The sequence below is a fragment of the Arvicanthis niloticus genome, chromosome 14 (assembly GCF_011762505.2).
Source record: "Arvicanthis niloticus isolate mArvNil1 chromosome 14, mArvNil1.pat.X, whole genome shotgun sequence".
In the NCBI taxonomy this organism is placed as follows: Eukaryota; Metazoa; Chordata; class Mammalia; order Rodentia; family Muridae; genus Arvicanthis; species Arvicanthis niloticus.
The window spans coordinates 41,157,152-41,178,587 of record NC_047671.1 but is presented as its reverse complement, the minus strand read 5'-3'; the positions used below and the strand labels follow the sequence as shown (position 1 = coordinate 41,178,587).

The following is a 21,436-nucleotide window of genomic DNA, read 5'->3' as shown; positions in this document are numbered from 1 at the left end:
GAGGAATCTGCCCTCCCGGGCCCTTTTTAAGCTCTTGGAGTCATCTAGAACGTACCAACCGACTTCAGGGGGTGGAGTGAGGCGGGGAGAGACTCGAGAAAGGGGACGGAGGTGGAGCGAGCCAGAGGGAAGGCCCTGGCACGGCATTGTGTGTGCGCGCGCCAGCCCTCAGAAGCTCCACTGTTGCCCATGCCTCATACTTGCGGTGAGCCTCGGGGCAATTTCTCCCCCTTCCTTAGTGGCGGATTTTGGCCGCCCATCCCATCCTGACCCCACCTCCCAGGCTTGGTTTTCAATACACGTCTGTGTTTTAGATCTCTGTGGGAGATGCTGAGGAAAAGGAGCCCATCTTCTAAATGCAGCTAAGATGCCGGGGGGGGGGGGGGGGGGGGGGGGGGAGAACAACAATGGGGTCCATTCCCAGGCTAGAGTGAATGTTCTGTGAACCTAAATGGTCCACATACGTGCCCCAGGCTTGGTGAAAATGAATCTTTGAATGTCACTTTGTAGCTCTGGCTGGCATGATGGTAGTAGAGACATCTGCCTGCCTCTGCTTCCTCAGGGCTGGTGAGTTTCTCCTCCTCCTCCTCTCCCTCCTCAATTGTAGCGTATGGAGTAAATTTTGACAATGAACACTTGAGTTTCTAATAAGAGTGCCTTCTGGGTGTTTTGCTTTGAAGCACTGCCTGGTAAAGTTTATCCACCGTAAAGAGCCGAAGGTGCTAAGAGATGGTGAGAACTTTGGGTGCAGCTGGGTTTGAGTGGTGTTTGCCACTGACTTCAATTTAAGGCACATACACATAGCAAACAGGTCTATGTCATGGCACTTAGCATGCCTTGGGAACAGCATGTATTACATATGGTTGAAAAAAATCCTAACAGACACAACTTCAAATACATATTCCTTCGTTCTATTATGAAAGGTATAGACTTCGGTACCCCCTGCCCCCATCACTTCACAGACATATAACTTGACATTTATTTGGGTTGCATGGTTTCACTTTGGAACACCTCTGCTTAATGTTATACCGTGTATGTCATTAAGGAAAACCATGGTTGTTGGGAGAGACAGACTGGTCACCATGGCTTAAACTCCTGTAATCCTAGCACTTGGGAAGCGGAGGCTCAATTGCAGTTTGTGGACAGCCTGGGCTATCCTTAGGCCATGTCTCACAGCCCAAACAAGCAAACTAAACAAACAACAGAAAAACCAAAGCAAACAAAACAAGCTGAACACCTTTGTGGAGTGTTCTGGAAGGTGGTTAGTAAAGCATCTGGGATCAAGTTAACATGTAGTTTTAATTGGCCACTCAAAACTTATTCTTGCCAATGTTTGTCTTTGAGCTCATTTTACTTGATATTTGGAATATAAAATTAAATTGATGTCTTTGCATTTTACTCTCCATTTTCTGAGCTTCCTCTCATTTTCAAAGCTCTTTCCAAACAGTCATACACACAATGTTTTACCTATGCCCATTTATTGTCTGTTTACACTCCCATATGTGATTTTATATGACCAGCAAGCACATCCTCTTAAATCCTGCTGGCACCTCAGACTCAGCATTTCACAGCTCCTCTGGAGCATATCTTCAAATCTAAAGACGCTTCAGCAGTGCCCGACCGAGTCATTCTTCCGAGCCCTTTCTTGTTTTGACATGTATGGCTCGCTATATTGACTAGGCTGGTCTTGAACTCATGTATCTATTCCTGCCTCCCAAGTGCTGGGATTAAATGTGTGTGCCTCCACGCCAGGATTCAGAGCTCCCTACAAACCAAACCCAGTAGGAATCAGGACTGGAAAACAACAACAACAAAAAAACCCCTTTCACTTAGTACTCTTGTTACAAGCATCTTGTAGGGATGGTGAGATCTGGTCTGGTGCTGATCATGCTGACCTGGAGACCTGAGTTCAATCGGGAACGAACTTTACAAAGTTTAAACAAAACCCCAAATGTATCCATCCTTCCTTCAGCCAATCCTGTTCTTACCATGTCTTCTTCAACTTCAACTATTCCTTCTGTTGTTTTCTAAGTGAACTCTTTTCCTTCTGAGCTGCAGCAGGAATCACTGTCTTCCTTAGGCATATAAACCACTGGCATTCCCAGCACCATTACAGTTACTGACATGAGTCTCAAAAAGAGTAAGACTTTCTAGAATAGGCTCCATTCAGTTTTGAGATTAGGTCTATGGTGCTCAGGCTGGCTGGGAACTTGGCAGACTTAAAGCATCAGCTTCCCACTAGATATGACTATGAACAGTCATAGGCCAGCTTGCTATATATATGCATACAGATGTAAATGTCAAGACCCAGGTAGTCCCACTATGCTCATTTGCTAAGGGCAACAATTGTAGCTTTTTAAGATACTGGCATGTGGATAGCACTCAAAGGAGCTACAAGCACTAGAGCTCTGGAAATAATTCGTTTGCCCACAAATGGAAAACATTTCAAACAGCATGTACTCTGAGCCAAGCACTGTTCACACAATCCAAATTCCGTTTTAAGTCAGTGCCCTCCGATGGTTTACAGTCTAAGGGGAGGGTTGAAGCACAGCAATACACATGGAGATGGACAGATACTGGCAGTATATTTATACACTGATGACTTATAAAGCAGGGGAAGGTGGGTAGTGAGGAGTTTCCAATTTAAAGGGCATTCAGGGGAAGACTCCCTTAAAAGTGATGCTTGAGCAGGTGGAACCAGAGGTGTCAGGTGCACTTGTCTTGGAGATACTGCCAAGTGAAGGAAGCAAAGTGCAAAAATCCTTGGGTTGGATATAATCTTAGTGTCTGAATTAGAGCATAGACTGGATATGACAGGCAGACTGTAGAGAAGGGGGGCAGGCTGCAAATCCAATGGGCTTGTAGGGGCAGGGAGATAGAGACAAGAAATAGATGAACTCTTAACAGGTTCCTGAAATGAAGGGTTAACTTTGATCCATGACACTTGTAGCTGTGAGGAACTGAGGAAGGGTTGTAGTGTGACTCCAGATGCAGCACCTGGAAGCACATGGGAGAGAGCCAGGGATGCAGACTGGTGTGCTACAGGATAACTCTGTAACAAAAAGACCCATTTCCAACTCAACAGTGTTTCCTGGAGACTTAGAAGCAAGCAGTGTTAGGACTGATGTTCACTTCCTATGATTCCATAGTTCCCAAGAACTACTAGAGTTAAACTCTTCTCGGATTTCTCCTCACGGCCTTTCCCATTTGATCTTTCATGCACTAAAACTAAGAAAACAAGTAAATCCAGTGTTTTATCAGTTCCCATTATTTCTAAAACAAGGGGAAAAACAAACAAAAAACCTGAACACCTTCAAATTTAAATTCAAATAAGAAAACCTGCTTACTCCACTGCAAGTGTCATGGATCAAAGTTAACACTTCATTTCAGGATTTTTCGGATACTAGCACCACAATCCCCTAAAAATGGAAGCAAGGACCCACATTTCAGCCACCGAGAACAGCAAGACTTATATCCCACCACCACCACACCACCAAGGTTTGCTTTTAATTACTGAATGATAATAAGCATCTGAGGTTTTAGAGTTTTTAATCACCTTCTCACACTCACTAGCCATTTTTCACTTTTTAATTATTTGGGGTGGTAGGGATTACCCCAGGGCCTGCGTTATCATTTTTTCCCATTGTGTTTGCCTTACCCCAAATGAATCCATATAATGAACACTAATCCCACGAATTCCAAGTGTTTTCTGTTACCTTCTGCTGCACAGAAACTAAAGATTTCCTTTGCTGCCTCTGAAATTAAAGCACTCTTAATTCGGTCACTGAAAAGAAACAAATGACACCACCCCAATTCCCTTTCCAGGCCTCCTAATCACAGAGTGGAGGGCACATCTGTGCCACGGCAGCATGCAGCTAGCTGCTGTCACAGTTGCGGCTTTCTGTAAGTGGTATGAGAAATGGGGCTCCTGGAGCCACTCACACAGACTTCAAGAGTTCAAAACCCCAATGAGTCCTGAAGGATTTGGGGCTTGAAGGAGTGAAGGTGTGAGTGAGTCCCTGGAGGAGCCACAGAAACAAAGATGAACAGGAAACCAGGGAGTGACTAATCCAATATGAGCCTAAAACGGCAAGATGTTCCAGCAGAGTATCAGGACAAAGCCCTAAGTTTCTTTAACATTTTCCCTGTCATTAAGTGGCCTGAAGCTGGCTTGCTTTGATAATACTTGGAACATGAAGTAGCAGCTTCCTAACAAGCTATTCATTCTTATTTCCATCCTCCTGCAATATGTAATGCTACTGACTGTAAGTTGCACAAGTGAACTGGCTAACTAAAGTTAGGTTAATCTGAGGCAGCACTTAAAATTTTCAGTTTTCTCATCAGGTTGGAGACCATGACAGAAGCCTTTTAAGGTTAAAATGTCAAGGAATCAGACTCCAGGAAGTACCCAGTCTTACTCTGATTATCGATAAATCACTTTTAGCTTACTTTATGTCCTAAATATTAAAAAAAAAACAAAACAAAACAAAAAAAACAAAAAAAAACCAAAAAACAAAAAACAAAAAACAAAAAACCTACCCATGAAACCCTTAGCATAAATCATTTGAGGACAGGCATGGGATGTTGCACCTGTGTCCTCCATGCTCCATGTGCTACTGTGCCTCTGCAGTGACATCAAGTGTGGCATGACTAGACCTGTACCCATGGAACACTGAAAGTAGAAACTGAAGACTCACCTCCCTTCCTCCTAGATGTCAATTGCATCTCAGAGACTTTACATTGTCCAGTCACCCCACCACTCCCAGGCTCCCAGAGTGCTATAACGTCACTGCTGAAAATTATTCAGACAATGTAAAATAGTCTGACAGAACTTCCTGGGTGCTAGACAGCCCTACAAAGTCCTCAAAGCTACTGGGGAAAGAAAACAAACATGGTATACATATTTAGTTAACTTTTGATTTTATGTGATAAGTTATTCTGATAAAAATGTTACAAATTCAAATTTATTTTTGATTTCATAGAGGTAATAAGCATTCTGTCATCCTGAATAAATACGAGCCAACAATAATTCAACAGATTTCTCCTGTTAAATGTCTACCATTATGTTCTCTCAGTCTTCTCCTACCAGGCAAAGCTAGAACAGATCTTTCCCTTTCCAACTGACATTGTTCATAAACCAGTATGTCCCAGCTTTCAAGCTAAGGTGTTTTCCTAGCTGAGGACTACGCTAAAGCACTCTAGGGCTTAAGAGTTAAAAATGAGCCAGGTGCAGCGGTGTGCAACTGTAAGCCTGCTGCCAGGAGCTTGAGGCAGGTCAGCCTGAGTGACACTGCCAACCTTAATAGCAGAACAAAAAAAGGGTAGCATTTCAGGTCTTCAAGGTTTTTCTTTTGATAAAAATACATTTCTATCCTCACCTTTGAAAGTAAACACTTAGAATCCTTATATACTTCAAACCCTGTAATCCTCTTAGACATGTCATTTATTAGAATTTTTTTTCCAGAGGAGTTAATTTCATGTTTATTTTTGAGACAATCTTATTCTGTAGCCCACAGTCTTAAACTTTCAATCTTCTTGCCTCCACCTCCTCAATGCTAGGTAAGAGTGAGCTTGGCGTTGTGTGTCATGTGTGCTGCTGGTTGGAAATCTTTCTAAGACTCCTAGGGAGCTGGGTGAGGTGGTCTATCCTTTCAGTCTCAGCACTTAGGAGGCATGGACAGGCACACCGATCTGTGAGTTCCAGGCTAGGCAGATCCACATAGTGAGACTCAGTCTCAAAAAAAAAAGTTTGACATGAAGTATGTAAGAAAAAGGTTAAATGTTGGCTCAAGTAATGGCCAGGCTAACACCACCAGTGACAGTTGCATGCTTTTTTTTTTTTTTTTTTTTTTTTTTTTTGTGATGGCATGAAATACACATAAAATTAGACACTATTTTTCAACCTTTAGCTCGGAATGCTTTCAATTTGGAAAACATACAATGAACACTCAATGAACGCTGGAGATGCAGCTCGGCAGAGCCCGTGCCTTGAATGCACAAGGCACGGAGAATGATCCCCAGGCTTGCAAAAATACAAACTAAAAATACAGAGAGATGAGAAATAAGGGTTGGGATGAAATGGGGAACTTGGTGCCGCTTGGTTTCCCAAGTTAGCTCCTCCAACACAGAAGTGACAGTGGGAACACACTGGGTAGGGCTCTAGAATCCTTTTGGGATAAGTTCTTTTGCAGTCCAGTCTAGCTATGGACTCCTGGTCCAATCCTCCTGCTCATGGTTCCTGAGCGCTGAGATTACAGGTGTGCATCACAATGCCCAGGATGAGGCTAAGGATCCATAAATGAGAGGACTGAAAAGAGTTGAGACTCATCTGCTCACAATTTGTAAAACTGTGTCCCTGCATGATTAATTTTAAACTATGCATATCCCCTAAGTCCTCCGGTCTGTCAACACAGCTGCTTTCCGGATTACATATTAACTAGAAATGAGGTTCAACAGTCTTTCCTCCAATTACCTGGCAAAGACGTGAAAACTGTCAAGCCTTGTTGCCACCTGGGTGCCCTCTACTGGACACTTAAGATCAGTGCATTTTATTTTACAAAGCAACACAGATAAGTTAACATTCTATATCCCAAACAGAGGTCCCCTGAATAAGTTAAAAAACTATAAATTACCTCAAAACACAATCCCTTCAGTACTTTAGTTTTTATCATGGAATCAACACAGTGCCAATCCCAGAAATAAACAACTTCAGTCAGCCTGAGACCCCGCAGTACATACAGAATTCCAGTCTTCTTTCTAACCTTGGAACAGGAGTGCGGAGGAGTAACAGCACTCTAACAGCAATCTCTCACGATGATTTCATGGTGACACAATCTCATTCATTAGTCTATTTACTCTAGGATGTTTTCTTACACATAAACACAAGTCATCAGATCCATGCTGAATATGTGATAGTTATTAAGTCTCTTCCCACAGCATCGAAACTTCTCTGAATTGTTTTCTTCTGTGAAAACACCAAGTTGTTCATCTGTGGCTCATCCCCATGCCTGTGATTTGCAGTAATGTAGGACCAGTTTACCATCACTGCCAAAACACTACCAAAAAAAAAAAAAAAAAAAAAAAAAAAGAGACAACATATCAAAACACTGATTTTGTTAGATTAACAAGAGTCCTATTGGGTTGGTGAGACAGCTCAGCAGTTAAAGACCTCTGGCTCTTCTTCTAGAGGTCCTGGGTTCAATTCCCAGCAACCACAGTGGCCCATGTCCATCTATAAAGGTATCCAATGCCCTCTTCTGGCATGCAGTTGTATATGCAGATAGAGCACTCAAACATTTAAAATACATTAAAAAAAAAAAAAAAAAGACTAATATACTACCTTTTTCAAAAGATGTCTCTTCCTATCACATATATCAGTATTTATAAACATTCAACCGAACCAGGGTGCCTTGGGTCTGGCTTAAATACTTTCACTGCCTTCACAAGCTCTCCGAACATGAGGTATGTTCAGCTCTTTCCCAGCAGTGTTAGTTTATCTATTCATGACTATTGCCAGGAAGCAACACTGTTGAATAAATAAGGTCATTTTAGTGCATTTTAATCAAATTTTTCGGAGTGCTCAACTATAGGCAGAAATGAATGATGCAGAAGTGATACAGAGTAGACAAAATTTCTAAAATTTTCTAAGAAAAAGATGACTTTTAAACAGAATATATTCCTTGACTATTTAAGCTTAACTTAAGACTTTACTCTGAAGGTGTTCACAATATAACAGAACAAGGTTCTCTTTCTCCATTGATAATTAAGATAACATGCTATCTCTTAAAGATGTGAATTAATAACTCACACTATACAATAGACATGGCACCTGTGGGGTGAGGTTACTCACCTCATATAGAGTTCCAACTTCTTGGTCTGGGGAAGGGGCAAAGGACTGATTCACATAAATAAACTATAGAAAAGAAAGAAAGAAAGGATTCAAAATGGTATCTTAAAATACAAGGCTTTGTTCTCAGCTCTTTGTAACTAAGACACTTTTAAATAGTCTCTGTGTGTGTGTGTGTGTGTGTGTGTGTGTGTGTGTGTGTGACAGAGATTTATCGACACTGGGTATCTTTATCTTCCTGGGTGGCTCTCTTGCCTTATTTTTTTGAGACAGAGCCTCTCTCTGAGTATGGAGCTCATCTAATGGCTGAGAGGCTGGCCAGTGAGATCCAGGATCTACCCATCTCCCCCACCAGGCACTGAGGTTACATATACAAGTACAGGGCCCTAAGTTTATGTAGGTGCTGGAGACCTGAACTCAGGTCTTTATCTTTGTAAGTGAAAGGCACTTTATAGACTGATCTATTCCCCCAGATAAATACAAGGCCAGTCTACACAGTGAGACTTCAAAAGAAAAAAAATCCTACTGAGTCAAAATAAAGGATAAAATTTTTTCTACTTATTTTGCATATGCAGGTAAAAATTAACACATATTTTCTTTGGGTATCTTACATACATTTTTCTTTCTTTTTGACCTTTACTACTTTCGAAAAATTTCAGGGGTATTGAACTTCGAGCTAGACACTACTAGTATTAAATTACTTGTAGACAAAAAGAATTCATTGTGCCAGACTTAGTTTAATCTGTTTTAAATTAAAATATTTCTAGTACTTAAAAAATTCCTAATGCTATTAAAGCAAAAGGTCACAGTACCAGAGATGCTTTTGATCAACTCTTTTTTTTTTTTTTTTAGAAAATAGAAGGAAAATGGAAGGCAACATCCAACATTCACCTCAGGATCTAGGAATAAAATAATTTAGGCTTAACAATCTTGTTTCTTTCTCTCTTTTTTAAAAGAAACAGTATGTTATTGACACAACAATAAACATTGGTTAATTTTTTTCTCCTTCAGTACTGAATGAGGCAGTTAAGAGTCCTGGACCTAAAACAAATAACATCTCAAAGCCTATCCTATGTATACGAATGGTACCGAAAATAAAAGTATTTGTTTCTCATGAGGCAACTCAAAAGATTACTTGGTAGTAATAGATAATGCCAAGCATAGCTATGTGTTTTAGTGATGATTTAGTTACTGAGGGACTACATACCACGGCCCTGTAAGATCCTACCTTCAAGTAATGTAATGTTTTAGTTTGCATAACTATACTCTAAGATGTTCACATAACAACAAAATTGTCTAATAATGCATTTCTCAAATGTGTCCATTGTTAAATGAGGTGAGTGCTTGAAATGCAAGCATAAAGACTTCTGTTCTATGCCTCATACACTGTACAACCTAAGTACGGCAGAAATGCTTGTAGCCCCAGCACTGTGGAGCTCGAGATGGGCAGACCCCTGGGATTTACTGACTAGCCTACTTGATGAACTTTAGGCCAATTAAATTGTCTCAAAGAAAACAAAACAAGATGAATGGCAAACAAAGCATGGTGCCTCAAAGAAACAAACCTGTTCCTACAAACACCACCCCAATGAAGTGCTTGCCATATACCACACTGTGAAACAGGTAGACACCTCTCAGTTCTTTCACAGTATGTGAAAGATATATTGTTTACCTGACGAACAGGGGAACAAAAGTAATATTGAATCAAAGTAAATTAAACCCCAAATACTAATATAAAGAGAATATAATGCTCAATGACACATATTTTTTGCATGATTATTCAGTGACATTTTGAGGAAAGTAATTAAAACCCCAAGCTTTAAAAAAAAAATTCCTGGACAGCAGTAATAGTAATAATAAAGATACTGTTAAGGGCCATTGAGCTGACTTGACAGGTTAGGGCACTTCCTGATGACCAGAGTGAGAAATTTCCAGAAACATGGTGGAAAGAGAATCCACTTCCAAGGATTGTCCTCTGACTTCTGTCTGTACATTCCAATCCAAGGAGTCTTAAAAAGCTTGAGATAAACATTAAATAATAAAAAACAACTTTCAAGTAACAAAGTGAATTCAAATTTATCTCATTCCAGAGCTTCTCAAACAATATTCTGATACAGTACATAGATCTCACTAACAAATGAGAGGAAAGGAGAGAACAAAAGCTTTGTGTGCACATGTGTTACCCACGGCTGCCTAGACACAACCGTGAATTCTTATAGGCAACCAATCATTACTGTCTTCATACCAACTGTTCTGAGGCCACCAGTTTAAGGAACTTTTTGATGAAGTCAATGAGTCCTTGGATGGTCCGGGTTCGCTCCACAGCCCATTTCTTTGTTTTCATTATAGGAGTGTCTCCTACTGCCTTCAGCAAGACGTCAACTAAAAAAAACAGACAACTGTACTGAAACAGCTCATGAGAATGTGATGACCAGCGGTTCAGAAAGATTAAACCTTCATAGTTCATGTAATTACCACTCTGGAGCTACGTCAGAGACATAAAAATATTAGACTCTTCCACTGTTTTCCCCCTTGATCCTACAAAGTTCTCCCCATAGGATTAAACTTTAAGACACACTCTGGCAAAGCAGAATTCTAAAGATAAACAGAACTGGCCTATGATATAAAACAATACCCAAACGGCCAAGAGAAACAAATCCCCCACCTTCTCCCACCTGACTGGTGGTGAAAGTGGGGTAAAGGCTCAGGAGATCCTGCTGTGGCCACTGTGATGTGGCCTACCTTTTTGGAGAGCAATATGGTAATATATAACACACATACGCCTTGACTCAATAACATACTACTTAGAGTCTTAAAAACTTTGAGATTCATAAAGATTCACTTCATCAAAGCATATATTTTTACAGGAAAAAGCAGTAAATTTAGATATTCGACATACAGACATAGATGGGATAAAATAAAGTATGAGATGCTTTATGACAGAATTTATAGAGAAAAGACACATTCCAAACTGTGGCTCTGTTACTGTTAGAGCTACAAGCTTTGTAATCTTTCATTCTCAAAACCCTATTAACATACCTACCTCCTCACAAGGTTGATGTGGCCATTAAGTGAGTTAATGTATATACATAGCAGTACCCAGACCATAACTTATAGTCACCGAGCTTTAAGATTATAACAAAGCTGTTATAACGCCTTATAAAGGTGGCTAATAGTTTAAGTTGACAAAATGTGCAAAATAAAATTCATGTGTATACAACCTCAACCTCATTAACAAAGTATTATAAACACATACTCATATTAGTATTGATAGACATCAAAATGTTTTCATAGTAGTGACATATGGCTTTTTGTAAATACCAATTTTTTATACTTAATTTTATAATAATAAAAAATTATTATTATTTAAAAAAATACAATCAGGAGCCCAAAAGAAGTTTCAAAGTCTCAAAAAAAGATATTGTAGAGTGAAAAATTATAAAAATCATTTTATAAAATATATACAGGCTTTTCTTTAAAGAGCAGGAAAAATATAGAAAGTTTTTATGACCCCTATACCTGAGCAAAAGAATGCAGGTTCACTAGTTCCAAGAAAGCGGAACTGAATGTAAGATTTTATGCCTTCACTGCTCTGGGATACATTCCTTATCCAGGAGGAGTACATTATCCCTGAGTCAGAGGACACTTGCTAGACTAACATTCCTCAAGCCTCAGGGAAGAGAACTCACCTGTGGGTGGGGAAGGCCCAAAGCAGGAAGACACATTCCTGACCACAAAAAAAAAAAAAAAAAAAAAAAAAATGCAAGTCATCTAGGTGAGGCTGAGAAACTAATAACCACGATGACAGGGCAACAACTGAGAAATAGTTGAGCAAGTGACAGGGCAAGACCACATTTGAGAAGAATAAGTATACAGAGTGTTTTCCACATGACCCTGATTCACTTAGGTTGGGTTCCTCTGGAATTCTCCGCTATTTTTATGTTATATTTCCTTAGCAACCCTTCACCCCCTCCTCACTCCCCTGGTTTGTGGTCTTCCCCTTTTAAAAAGCCCCTCAGCCAGCCGGTCTTTGTCAAATTCAGCTCCTGTGTGAGCAAGCAATTTGACCGTTGGCTGGCCAACTCTCCCTAATAAACCTCTGCTGATTGCATCCAGGTACGGTGTCTTGTCGTACCCCGAGTCTCCAGAGTTTGGGGGGGGTCTTCAATATGTGAGCCAAGACTGGTATCTTTAATTAAGGTTATATCCCTTTAAGAGAGATCTACACAGCCCTGAAAGAGCGATACTACCACTACCACTACCACACTTGCCCCATTTGTTTGTATTCAGTTGGGATCAATTTATCCAAATTTCCTCCTGAAGTCAGGTGTGGTGATACAGATTTTTAATCCTAGCCTCAGGAGGCAAAGGCAAGTTGGCTGTTCTACAGAGTGAGTTCCAGGAGATCAAGTTTCCTCCAGAAACAAAATACAGGCTCCTAGAACATATGATGCAGCTTATCTTCCTAAAGAACAATCTAAATATCCTTTCATTATTTGGGGAACACTGGATAAGTTGGTGTAAAACCCAAATGAAAAGGACCTCATCGATCCGTGGAGAACTGCAGACGCACCCCAAATCACTCATGAGAAACACAACTTGATGCAAATCGCAAGAGGTTTACTGGCTAGCCAGGGCTGTCTTTCCTTCAAGCCCGCGCAGGGGCAGCGGAATTCAGCCAAGAACCAAAGAAGTTTACAGCTTTTAAGGGGGCATCTACAAACCAGGTGGGGGTGGAGTTAGGGAAGGGGGAAGGCTGAGAGTGGAGTTAGGGAAGGGGGAAGGAGGGGGAACAGGTCACTAGGTCATCGATACATTTGATCTCAAATTCCTAAGATGCATGGTGTGTCACTTTATAATTGGCTATTACGAACTAGTTTCACACTATATATCATGAGCTCCAGTTCAAGGGGGTCAGGCTTATCTCAAACTTTTAGCATCCTGGCACCAACTGTCTCAGGGCTGTTAGTTCAAAGCCCGGCCAGGCTAATCTCGGGCCCATAGCATCCTGACACCATGAATCTTAAGGTTTGTTTAGTTAGGGCCATCTGTTCAAATGGTCAGCTAATTTCCTGGGACTGAGGCAACACAGTGTTTGACTTACAGGTTTTTATGTCTTTGCTTTTAAGAGTAGGGTTCAGGGGATCAACTTATGATTTTTCTATCTTTCAATTCCCAATTTTTTCTTTTATGTAAGTTTCTAATCTTAGAATCTTAATTCATAGTATCACTAGATTCATCTGCAAGCCCCAGTGACGTATAGACTGATATTGTTGTCTGAGTATCAATATTTGTACTGTGTTCACCCTTTCTCTGACAAAAGCTACAGATTGATCTAGGACGCAGGGTCCTAGAGGGAGTAATAGGAGGAGAACAAGGAGGGGCCCCATCTGGGAGGATACCAGCGGAGATTGGCTATGTCTGCTTTTAAATCCTTAGCAATCATCATTTTTTAGCCCAAACCACTTTCTGGAGCAAGAGGGCAATAAAACATTTGTTAGGCTCAAGTTGCTAATTTTTTTCTCAGGCAGGAAAGCTGATAAGGTCCTTTTTTAACTCAGGCTGACATTTGTTCTCAGGAAGAAGGAAGTCTTGGCTCCCAGCATCTCTTTTTTAAACAATTTTAAGGAGACTGGTCTGAGAAAGCAGACATTTGTAAATCTCATTGATACATGAGCGGGCATTAACCAGAGGGGGGAAGATTGACCTGATCCTCCCATTATCATTAGAAATGGTGTCTTTTTGGGGAGGAGAGGGTTGAATGTCTCATGGGCTTCATAGGATATCGAGGGTCCTAGTCAGCAGCTTTGAGACACAAGAAATTAACACCAACCTCTATGCAATCAGGTTTGCTTCACGGGGGACTCAGATGTGGACAATTTGGGTCCTCCCCCTGCAGTACTTCGTCACACACCCCTTGCAGGTACCCAAGCTGTGTTCATGTCATGTGAACCAGCGTGCATAGATCTGAGTTCTATGCAGTTCTTAAAGGAGATAGGTCAACGCAAGTCTCAGCCAAGTCTCTATCAGCCAGATCAAGTCTATAATAATATACTTGTAGAGGTTTAGATGCCAAGGAGTCAATTTGTTGTTTTACAAAGCCAGTGAGTCTGTTACAGGCCCAAGGGCTGAAAGTCAAAAGGAGAAGGAGAAGACTACAGAGCCCAGGATGGAAGGGAGAAGGCTGGTGAGCCAAGGAGAGGCAGAGAACCAGTTTTTTAAGCCACCCTTCCACTCATTCTCACTATTTCTTTTGTCATTTTGATCTCTCTCTGATCTTAGCTATATTATCTCTAACTACCCCAGTATGATCAGTATAAAAACAGCAATCCTCCTTGAGGACAGAACATTGCTGAAGGAGGGCTGCAGTTCTCCACAGATCGGTGAGGTCCTTTTCATTTGGGTTTTACATTGGAAAGGAAGAAAGACAATTTTGGTTAGCCTATCTTTCATATTTTCGTCCCCAGTTCCCTCAACCTCCCCAGAGCAATCAAAAACTCAGTAGCAATTAGGTACCAAGTTGTACTACTGAAGAAAGAAGAGCCAGAGGGCAAGAAGCTAGAGAAATATTTGTAATAATTACAGCTACAGTCCCCAAACCATTTGCCTGTAGCTCAGAAGCCTGGCTACATGCTAGCATCAACTGGAGAACAGTTAATATACACAGCAATCAAACCGCAATCTTTTGCAAAGTAGGATCTTAGTACTGGTATTCAAAAGCTTGGTTAGGTAGTAAGCCTGTTAATACTGTGCCACCAGGGCCCTTCTCATCAAATTCTCTACAAAAGGATAAAAACAGGATTTCAATCTGTGTTAAAAAAAAAAAAAAGACAAAAAAGTAAAGGAAAATACAGATCCAAATAAACAGTCATCTCAGGCAGTATCTTGGATTATGGGTCATTTTCTAGTTCTTGTTCTCTCTCTCTTTCTCTCTGGTACAGAAATCATCAGTATGAAGGACTACAATTTTGACTTACTCATTTATATTTTTATTTGTTTATTTTTTCAGGGAGCACAGGCTGGCCTTGAACTTAAAGATCTGCCTTCTTCAGGCTGCTGAGTGCTGAGATTAAAAATGTACGGCACCAGCTTCTGGTCTCCATCTTAAAGGAAACCCCTGAAAGTAAGCTTTATGCAGTTAAATGAAGAAAAAAATATTGGGATTTTCTTTTTAAGTTAAAGTGGTGGCTCCTTTCTACATACTCATAGTAGTACATTATGAATACATGACAGATTTCCTCCAAATGCAAAGTCAATTTATTTTTTTCTTTCTTTCTCGTTGAGCTGGGGAACTCCTGGACCTTTTGTATTGTACGACTGAGCTCCATATGCCTGCATCCTCAGCGTGCTGGGAGACAATTCTCCTCCCAGGTGGCATAAATAAATTGGTGAGATTAAGGAGCAGAGACCACACCCAGATCTACATTTTATGTCTCTGAAAGAACAGATAATGACAAGGTTTACCTTTTCCTTGAAATATGTTTATGTGCTGATTTTTCTTATAGTCAACTCTAACTCCACAATGTTCAGTACAAGTTACTCTGAATTCCCCTTACTTTCCAGTGGCAAGCGCAACTGTAAGGGAATACACAGGTTGAGGACAACTAGTTCAAGTAATTCAATGATGTACACAAGGCATGAAAAGTTAACACCTATACCTTTAGTTTTCCCTTAGCACTCTTCAGTATCTAAACTTCCAGTTTTCTGTTCTTCTTGTTCTAAAGAATGAATTAACATTCAGTTGGAGCAAACCCCTAGGGAACTCGCCCGAATTCGTGGATTGTTACCCACTGTTTAACCCTGTCACCTTACATTTTTATTCCAGTAACCAGTCTTGTGTTAAGTACCTGGAGCTACTGAAATACCACTTGGATCCCACCTTCAAAGTCCAGACTCTGTAAAAGGTGGGAACCATGGGGAACCCGGGTCACCTAAGCACTCAAAAGGCGAGCAGACCAGTAAGTACTTTTGTGAAACCCGAACAGGAGCCACATGGTATACATTGTTACTGCGTCTCCATACCTTACTGGAATAAGTCTGTTTCCTAAACCTAATGTATCCTGCGAACCACGTTTTTGAATCTACGCTGACCTTGTAACCCCATGACGTATACATACCCACATCTTTGCCTTGCTAAACTCTCGTGGTTGACTCCCCTACTTCATGATGTATCTTTGCACTTATCTACCCCACTCGTGGCTTTGAGACCTGAGACCTCTACTCTTCTGTCCAGATGCTAACATCCAATTATCTTGGCAGTTATTTTCAATCAACTCTAACCCTTTCCCATAAAAAGGACCTCAAAAGCCAGCGAGGGGCTGCTCTCTCAAACCCCAGTTTAGGGGGAGGCAGTAGTCTGGGCTGTCCCTTATGCATTTCTAAATACAGCTTGGTTTCATCAGACAGCCGTGTGAATGCCCCCGTCCCGGTCTAACACTTTTGCTCAATTCTAAGAGTAGAAAGTGCACCTCTAGGATGCGCCCTTCTTTAGCTTCTTTAGCGGCCACCACTCCTGCCTCCGCCCACAAACGGATGTTGACATTACTTTTTTTCTTGGTGTCTCCGGGAGGTTCCTCGGTACCGGGCGAAACTGCAGCCGAAGACGGGGGCTCTGGGGTGGCTGTTTCCGGGGAGAGCTCCGAAAGGCACTCGCCGCCGGCCGCGGCCGAAGCCGCAGGGAGCTGCAGCACTGCCTCTGAGTCTTCCGACATCTTGAGTCGATGGCGGAAGTGATGTAGCCGCGTGAAGAGGTTGGGCCTTGCTACACGAAGCGTCGTGTAGCAACGGGTGGGACCCGGGTTGACAGTGAACTTTGGGATGTTTAGAGAGCAGTCCGTGTAGACTGTCTGTTGGAAACACGGTAGATTACGAAGTAGCGAGTGTCATCTAGTTCCGGCGAGTCCTGAAGGGCTTCCCTGACGAGCCTCTGTGAGCAGCCATATGACCACGTACCCCTCCGGAGAGTTGGCTGGCCCCGGGACGCTTCCGTTTCCTTTTGGCCTGCCCCGCCCAGGTCCCGCCTCCAGGCCCCGCCCCTCGGCGCGGGAGCGCGCGCGCGCGTGCGGGAGGGGGCGGGTGGGGAAGCAGCGGCAACAAGCTCCCGGAGGCGAGGCTCGCGCGCCCGCCCCCGCCCTGGCCCCAGCGCCCACCCGGTCGGCCCGGCCCAGCCATGATCAAGGCCATCCTCATCTTCAACAACCACGGGAAGCCGCGGCTCTCCAAGTTCTACCAGCCCTATGTGAGTATGCCCCTGCCGCGGAGCCAGGCGAGGGCGAGCGCCGGCGCCGGCGCCGGCGCCGGGCAGCGCCCGGCGGCTTCCTCGGAACGACCCTCGCGCCGCCGCGGCCCTCCCGGCGTCCGACTTGTCGCGCCGCTGGCTGTCAGCTCGGGCGGTGGGGAGCCGCTGCCACTCCCCGCCGGCCGCTCGCCGTCAGTGGGAGAGGCGGTTTCTCCGCCTCGAGGGGCGCTGCCCACCTACCCGGTACCCTCAGCCCGGCCCCTCAGCCCCACACCGCGGCCGCGCCGCTGTTTCCCGTCGGGCGACCGCAGGGGTTAGCCGGCGCCCAGTCCGGTTCCCGGTCCCACTCCCCGCAGCCCAGGCTGGCCCGGGTGGACTGCTTTCTGTCGTCCGCGGACAGATGGGCCACCGTGTCCGCCCTAATCCTCTCCGAGCTCAAGCAACTTTGGCTTGCCGCACGCCCTGCCCAGTCTGTCCAGGGTGTTTCCATACGGAAGCATCGGAAGCCCAGTGTGACTTCCAGGTGGCTATTGAAAAAAGAAATTAAGCGGGGGGGCCCCTGAGGTTTCTCTTGGACTTTTAACCTACTATGTGAATTTACTCTTGAAATAATTGGCAGCATAAGTGGTTGACCCATCAGAAAGGGATTCTGTACCTGGGAAATTAAACGATTTCATTTTGTATGGCTTTTCTTTTTTAAACCAAAACGTATGGACATTTACCCTGGGTTTTACTTTAAACCAAATAGCATCTGTGAAAGTTCTCTTCTAGAACTGTGAACATTGTTTAATATTGCTAGGAGCAGATGACTTTAAAGTCGCAAAGATAATTTATAAGCGTGTGAGGAGAGGTAATAGGTTTCTATGCCTTACCTGAGGGCAAAACTAATACCTAGGTCATACACTGAGCTGTCATTTGTAGGGTGAATGGGAGCTGTTGTGCTGTCTTGGGGCGTTTTGCTTTTAGAGCCAGACATGGACTTTAAATTTAGTGTTGAAAACCTGCCAAGACCAACACTTTATGTGGATGGCCCCAGATGGAAATTATTCCTGCCATTAAAAATGAGACGTGAAAATGTCAGTTTGCCTAAAGTGATAATGCAGTCTGTGGAGGTGTTGGTTGAAGTGAGAAAGGGAGCTGTCTCATTTCCTTAAGTTGCTTTGCCTCCCCTAATGACAAAGAACACTTTGCTCTACTTTTGTGTGGGTTTTAGTGTGGTATAACTTAAATGCTAATGGTCTGTTTAAAAATTCTAGATCATTCTTGAATCCAAAATAACATTCTAGTTGTTCCTTCTGAAGAAAACAGTGGTATTAACTTGACGTCATTACCTGATTATCTAAAATGTTAAGGAGTCCTTGTTGAGTCCCTTTGCTGTGTAGAAAAGGTGTGTTCCAATAGTGAATCAAGTACAAAAGGGTTTTTCATATTTAAATTTAGTAATAGTTTTGGTATGATGATGAAGGCCTGTAAGTTCAGCTACTCAGAAAGCTGAGGCAGGAGGATTGGAAGTTCAAGACCTGGGCCAGTTCAAGACCAGACTACGAAATTTAGTGAGACCTTGTTTCAATACAACAAATAAAAGGTGGACCAGTGATAGTGCTTTGAATGTTCACAAGGTTCTGGCTTCAATCCCTAGTCATAAAATTAATTATTAAACGTTATTCAATTATTCAATTAGTAAATAGAATAATGCATCCCTTGGCTAATCTATAATATCATGGTAATCACTGCATAGGTAGAATTAAGTCATGAAGTATGAATTTAACTTGAAAGTCTAGAAATAGAACTATCTTTTCCCTTAACTGTTGAAAGGGTGTGTGGTGAAAGCCCGTGTGGGAAAAGGCAGTTGAGGGACCTGTAGAGGCACTGTTCTGGCCATTGCCTGAGTGACAGCGCTGCGCTGCTGGAGGTGTAAAGACGGAAGGTTTTTAGAAAGTGTTCTGGCTGTGTAGAGGTGGTGCACCAAAAGCTGTTTCTTTGTGTCAGTCTTTACAAATTGGATTTCCCCAACTTTGTGCTAAATTGTCTCAGAAATAATTGAGAGTAATTTATTTCTTTGCTTCCTGCACTAGACTGTAACCCCTGTGAGGGCAGATAGTATTTTTCATTTATGTATTCCATTGTCAGTTTGTCATGGCATGTGCACTGCATGTCTGACACATGTGGGCACTGTAAATGGGCAAACACATCAATCTTCTGCTTTGTGGTTGTAACCATATCGAGTGTAACCATAGCGAGTAAATATCGTATATGATATTTCAGGTTTTAATAGTAATAAGTGATGTGGAAAAAATAAGGCAAAGTAGAGAGTGTGAGGATGGAAATTTCAAAATACTTCAGCCAGTTACTTTCTCACCAAAAAGTAATTTTTAAGCAGAGTGTTAAATGCCCAGGGAAAAGGGCATTCCATGTGGAGGAAAGTGAGTGGACAGATCCTGATGCAAAAGTTGAATGTTTGAAGAATGAACATCAAGAATACAAGCATTGCAAATGGAGGCTGTTGGGGAAGCATTTTTTGGAAATGACATTTGTTTGTGTAGGTCATTTGAGTATAGCCCTTTTGCATTGCCTGAAATTCCATTCTTCGTGAGATGTCTAAAATAAAAATATGTTCGTTGCCTAGCCCCAGACACCATATATGAATTTCTGCAGGAATTTACCTGCTGCTATTCTTGTCTTAGAATTTTACTTTTTATTTTTTTAAGATTTATTTATTTTACTGCTATTCTTCTTAGAATTTTATTTTTTTTTTTAAGAATTATTTATTTATTTTATGTGAGTACACTGTAGTTGTTTTCAGACACAACAGAAGAGGGCGTCAGATCCCATTGCAGATGGTTGTGAGCCACCATGTGGTTGCTGGGAATTGAACTCAGGACTTTTGGAAGAACAGTCAGCTCTTAACCACTGAGCCATCTCTCCAGCCCAGAATTTTGTGTTTTATGGTATGGTAGTCTGTTTCACTGCTCAGAATTCCTCAGTATATCCTATAGATTTTTATAGAAGTTATAATTTAAGTATTTTTGTGTTACCTGTGGCAGTCAACATTGAGTCTTTAATGTATTAAACTTTTTTAAAAATTAGTTTTTATTTGTGTGTGTGTATGTGCATGTGTTTGACATGTCTGCATATACTGTATGCATGCAGGTGCCTGCAGAGGCCCGAAGGAGTGGGTTCTTCTGGAACTGGAGTTTCAATTGGTTGTGAGCTACTTGAAGTAGGTGCTAGGAACCAAACGGACTCCTGCAAGAGCAGTAAGCACTTTTAACCCAGCAGTCTTTTCTAGCTCCTATAGTAAAGCAATGAATTGCTGAATTCATTGCAAAATAATAAATTGAATGCATTACTTTGGGATAAAATTGGGATTAAAAATGATTTGTTAGCCAGGCAGTGGTTGTGCACACCTTTAATCCCAGCACTTGGGAGGCAGAGGCAGGTGGATTTCTGAGTTCGAGGCCAGCCTGGTCTACAGAGTGAATTCTAGGACAGCCAGGGCTACATAGAGAAACCCTGTCTTGAAAAACCAAAAACCAAAAACAAAAAAATTGTTACATTTCCTTCCAACTGTTAAAATTTAGTCCATCATTAAGCAGAGATTTTCTGAATCTATGTATTTAGCACAAAAATAATGAAGTTACCAAAGTAACTTTACCCATTCCTGGGCTAGGGTGAAGGAAGCCACATCAGGGCTGGCAGGATGGCTCAGCTGTTGAGACCTTTACTGCCCAGCCCGATGACCTGAGCTCCCTCCACAGAACCCATGTGCTTTCCATGGAAGGAAAGAACCACTTTTTCATGTTGTCCTCTAACCCTTTGGTGTCTCCCTCACACAAGTAAGTTAAGAAAATGTATTTTTTTTTTTTAAATTTAAAAAGAAGTATATATGCAGTAAGGTCAGCAGTTTCAAATTAAGAAAATTAAGCAATATTTAGGGATATTTCTAGGCCAGCAGTTTGAAACCCTGGCAGGATGCTGAGGTCTGAGTTCAACATTTACGCTAAATACTAACAGTTTGAAAATTGCTTAACTTTAACATGTTTCCCTACTCTGATGGGTTTTTACTCAATGTTTAGGCTTCTTCAGGTAGTTATCTCTACTTCTTTGTAGTGTAGATGTTGTGCTGTAATAGCCTTGATCATGCCTGTCAACGGGTGTGTGTCATTTGTGTCACATGAGGTAACATGTATTTTCTAGTCTTTGTTGAGCTAAAGTTTTGGCTCATTCTGCTAGAGTCAGATACTAAGAAAGGGTGGACTCACTACTTCCCATTTTGTTTTGCCTTCTATGTCTTTGAGATAGTCACTACAGAAGTTCAGAATTCGCGCACACACACACACACACACATTTTA

At 42.0% G+C, this 21,436-nt stretch overlaps 2 protein-coding genes across 4 annotated transcripts in view; one reads left to right on the top strand and one right to left on the bottom strand.

Moving 5' to 3' along the window:
* Positions 1-4,944: 4,944 nt before the first annotated feature.
* Positions 4,945-16,741, bottom strand: Atg12 (autophagy related 12). 2 transcript variants are annotated; one of them, XM_034517756.2, is made up of 4 exons: positions 16,392-16,741; positions 10,092-10,228; positions 7,850-7,912; positions 4,945-7,055 (listed from the first exon to the last, which is right to left on the bottom strand). In XM_034517756.2, the coding sequence occupies exons 1-4, from the start codon at positions 16,555-16,557 to the stop codon at positions 6,996-6,998; spliced, it is 426 nt and encodes a 141-aa protein (XP_034373647.1). In that variant the 5' UTR covers positions 16,558-16,741; the 3' UTR covers positions 4,945-6,995. The 2 variants fall into 2 exon arrangements, with proteins under 2 accessions (XP_034373647.1, XP_034373648.1); XM_034517757.2 differs by lacking the exons at positions 4,945-7,055; positions 10,092-10,228 and having other exon boundaries at positions 7,851-7,912.
* Positions 16,742-16,890: 149 nt separating this feature from the next.
* Ap3s1 (adaptor related protein complex 3 subunit sigma 1) overlaps positions 16,891-21,436 on the top strand; it is a 48,152-nt gene continuing 43,606 nt past the window's right edge. Inside the window, exon 1 of one of the 2 annotated variants that reach the window (XM_034517754.2) lies at positions 16,891-17,084. In XM_034517754.2, the coding sequence (XP_034373645.1) occupies positions 17,016-17,084 (69 nt within the window). In that variant the 5' untranslated portion in view covers positions 16,891-17,015. The remainder of the gene's footprint in view (positions 17,085-21,436) is intronic. The other variant, XM_034517753.2, reaches the window with a different exon arrangement.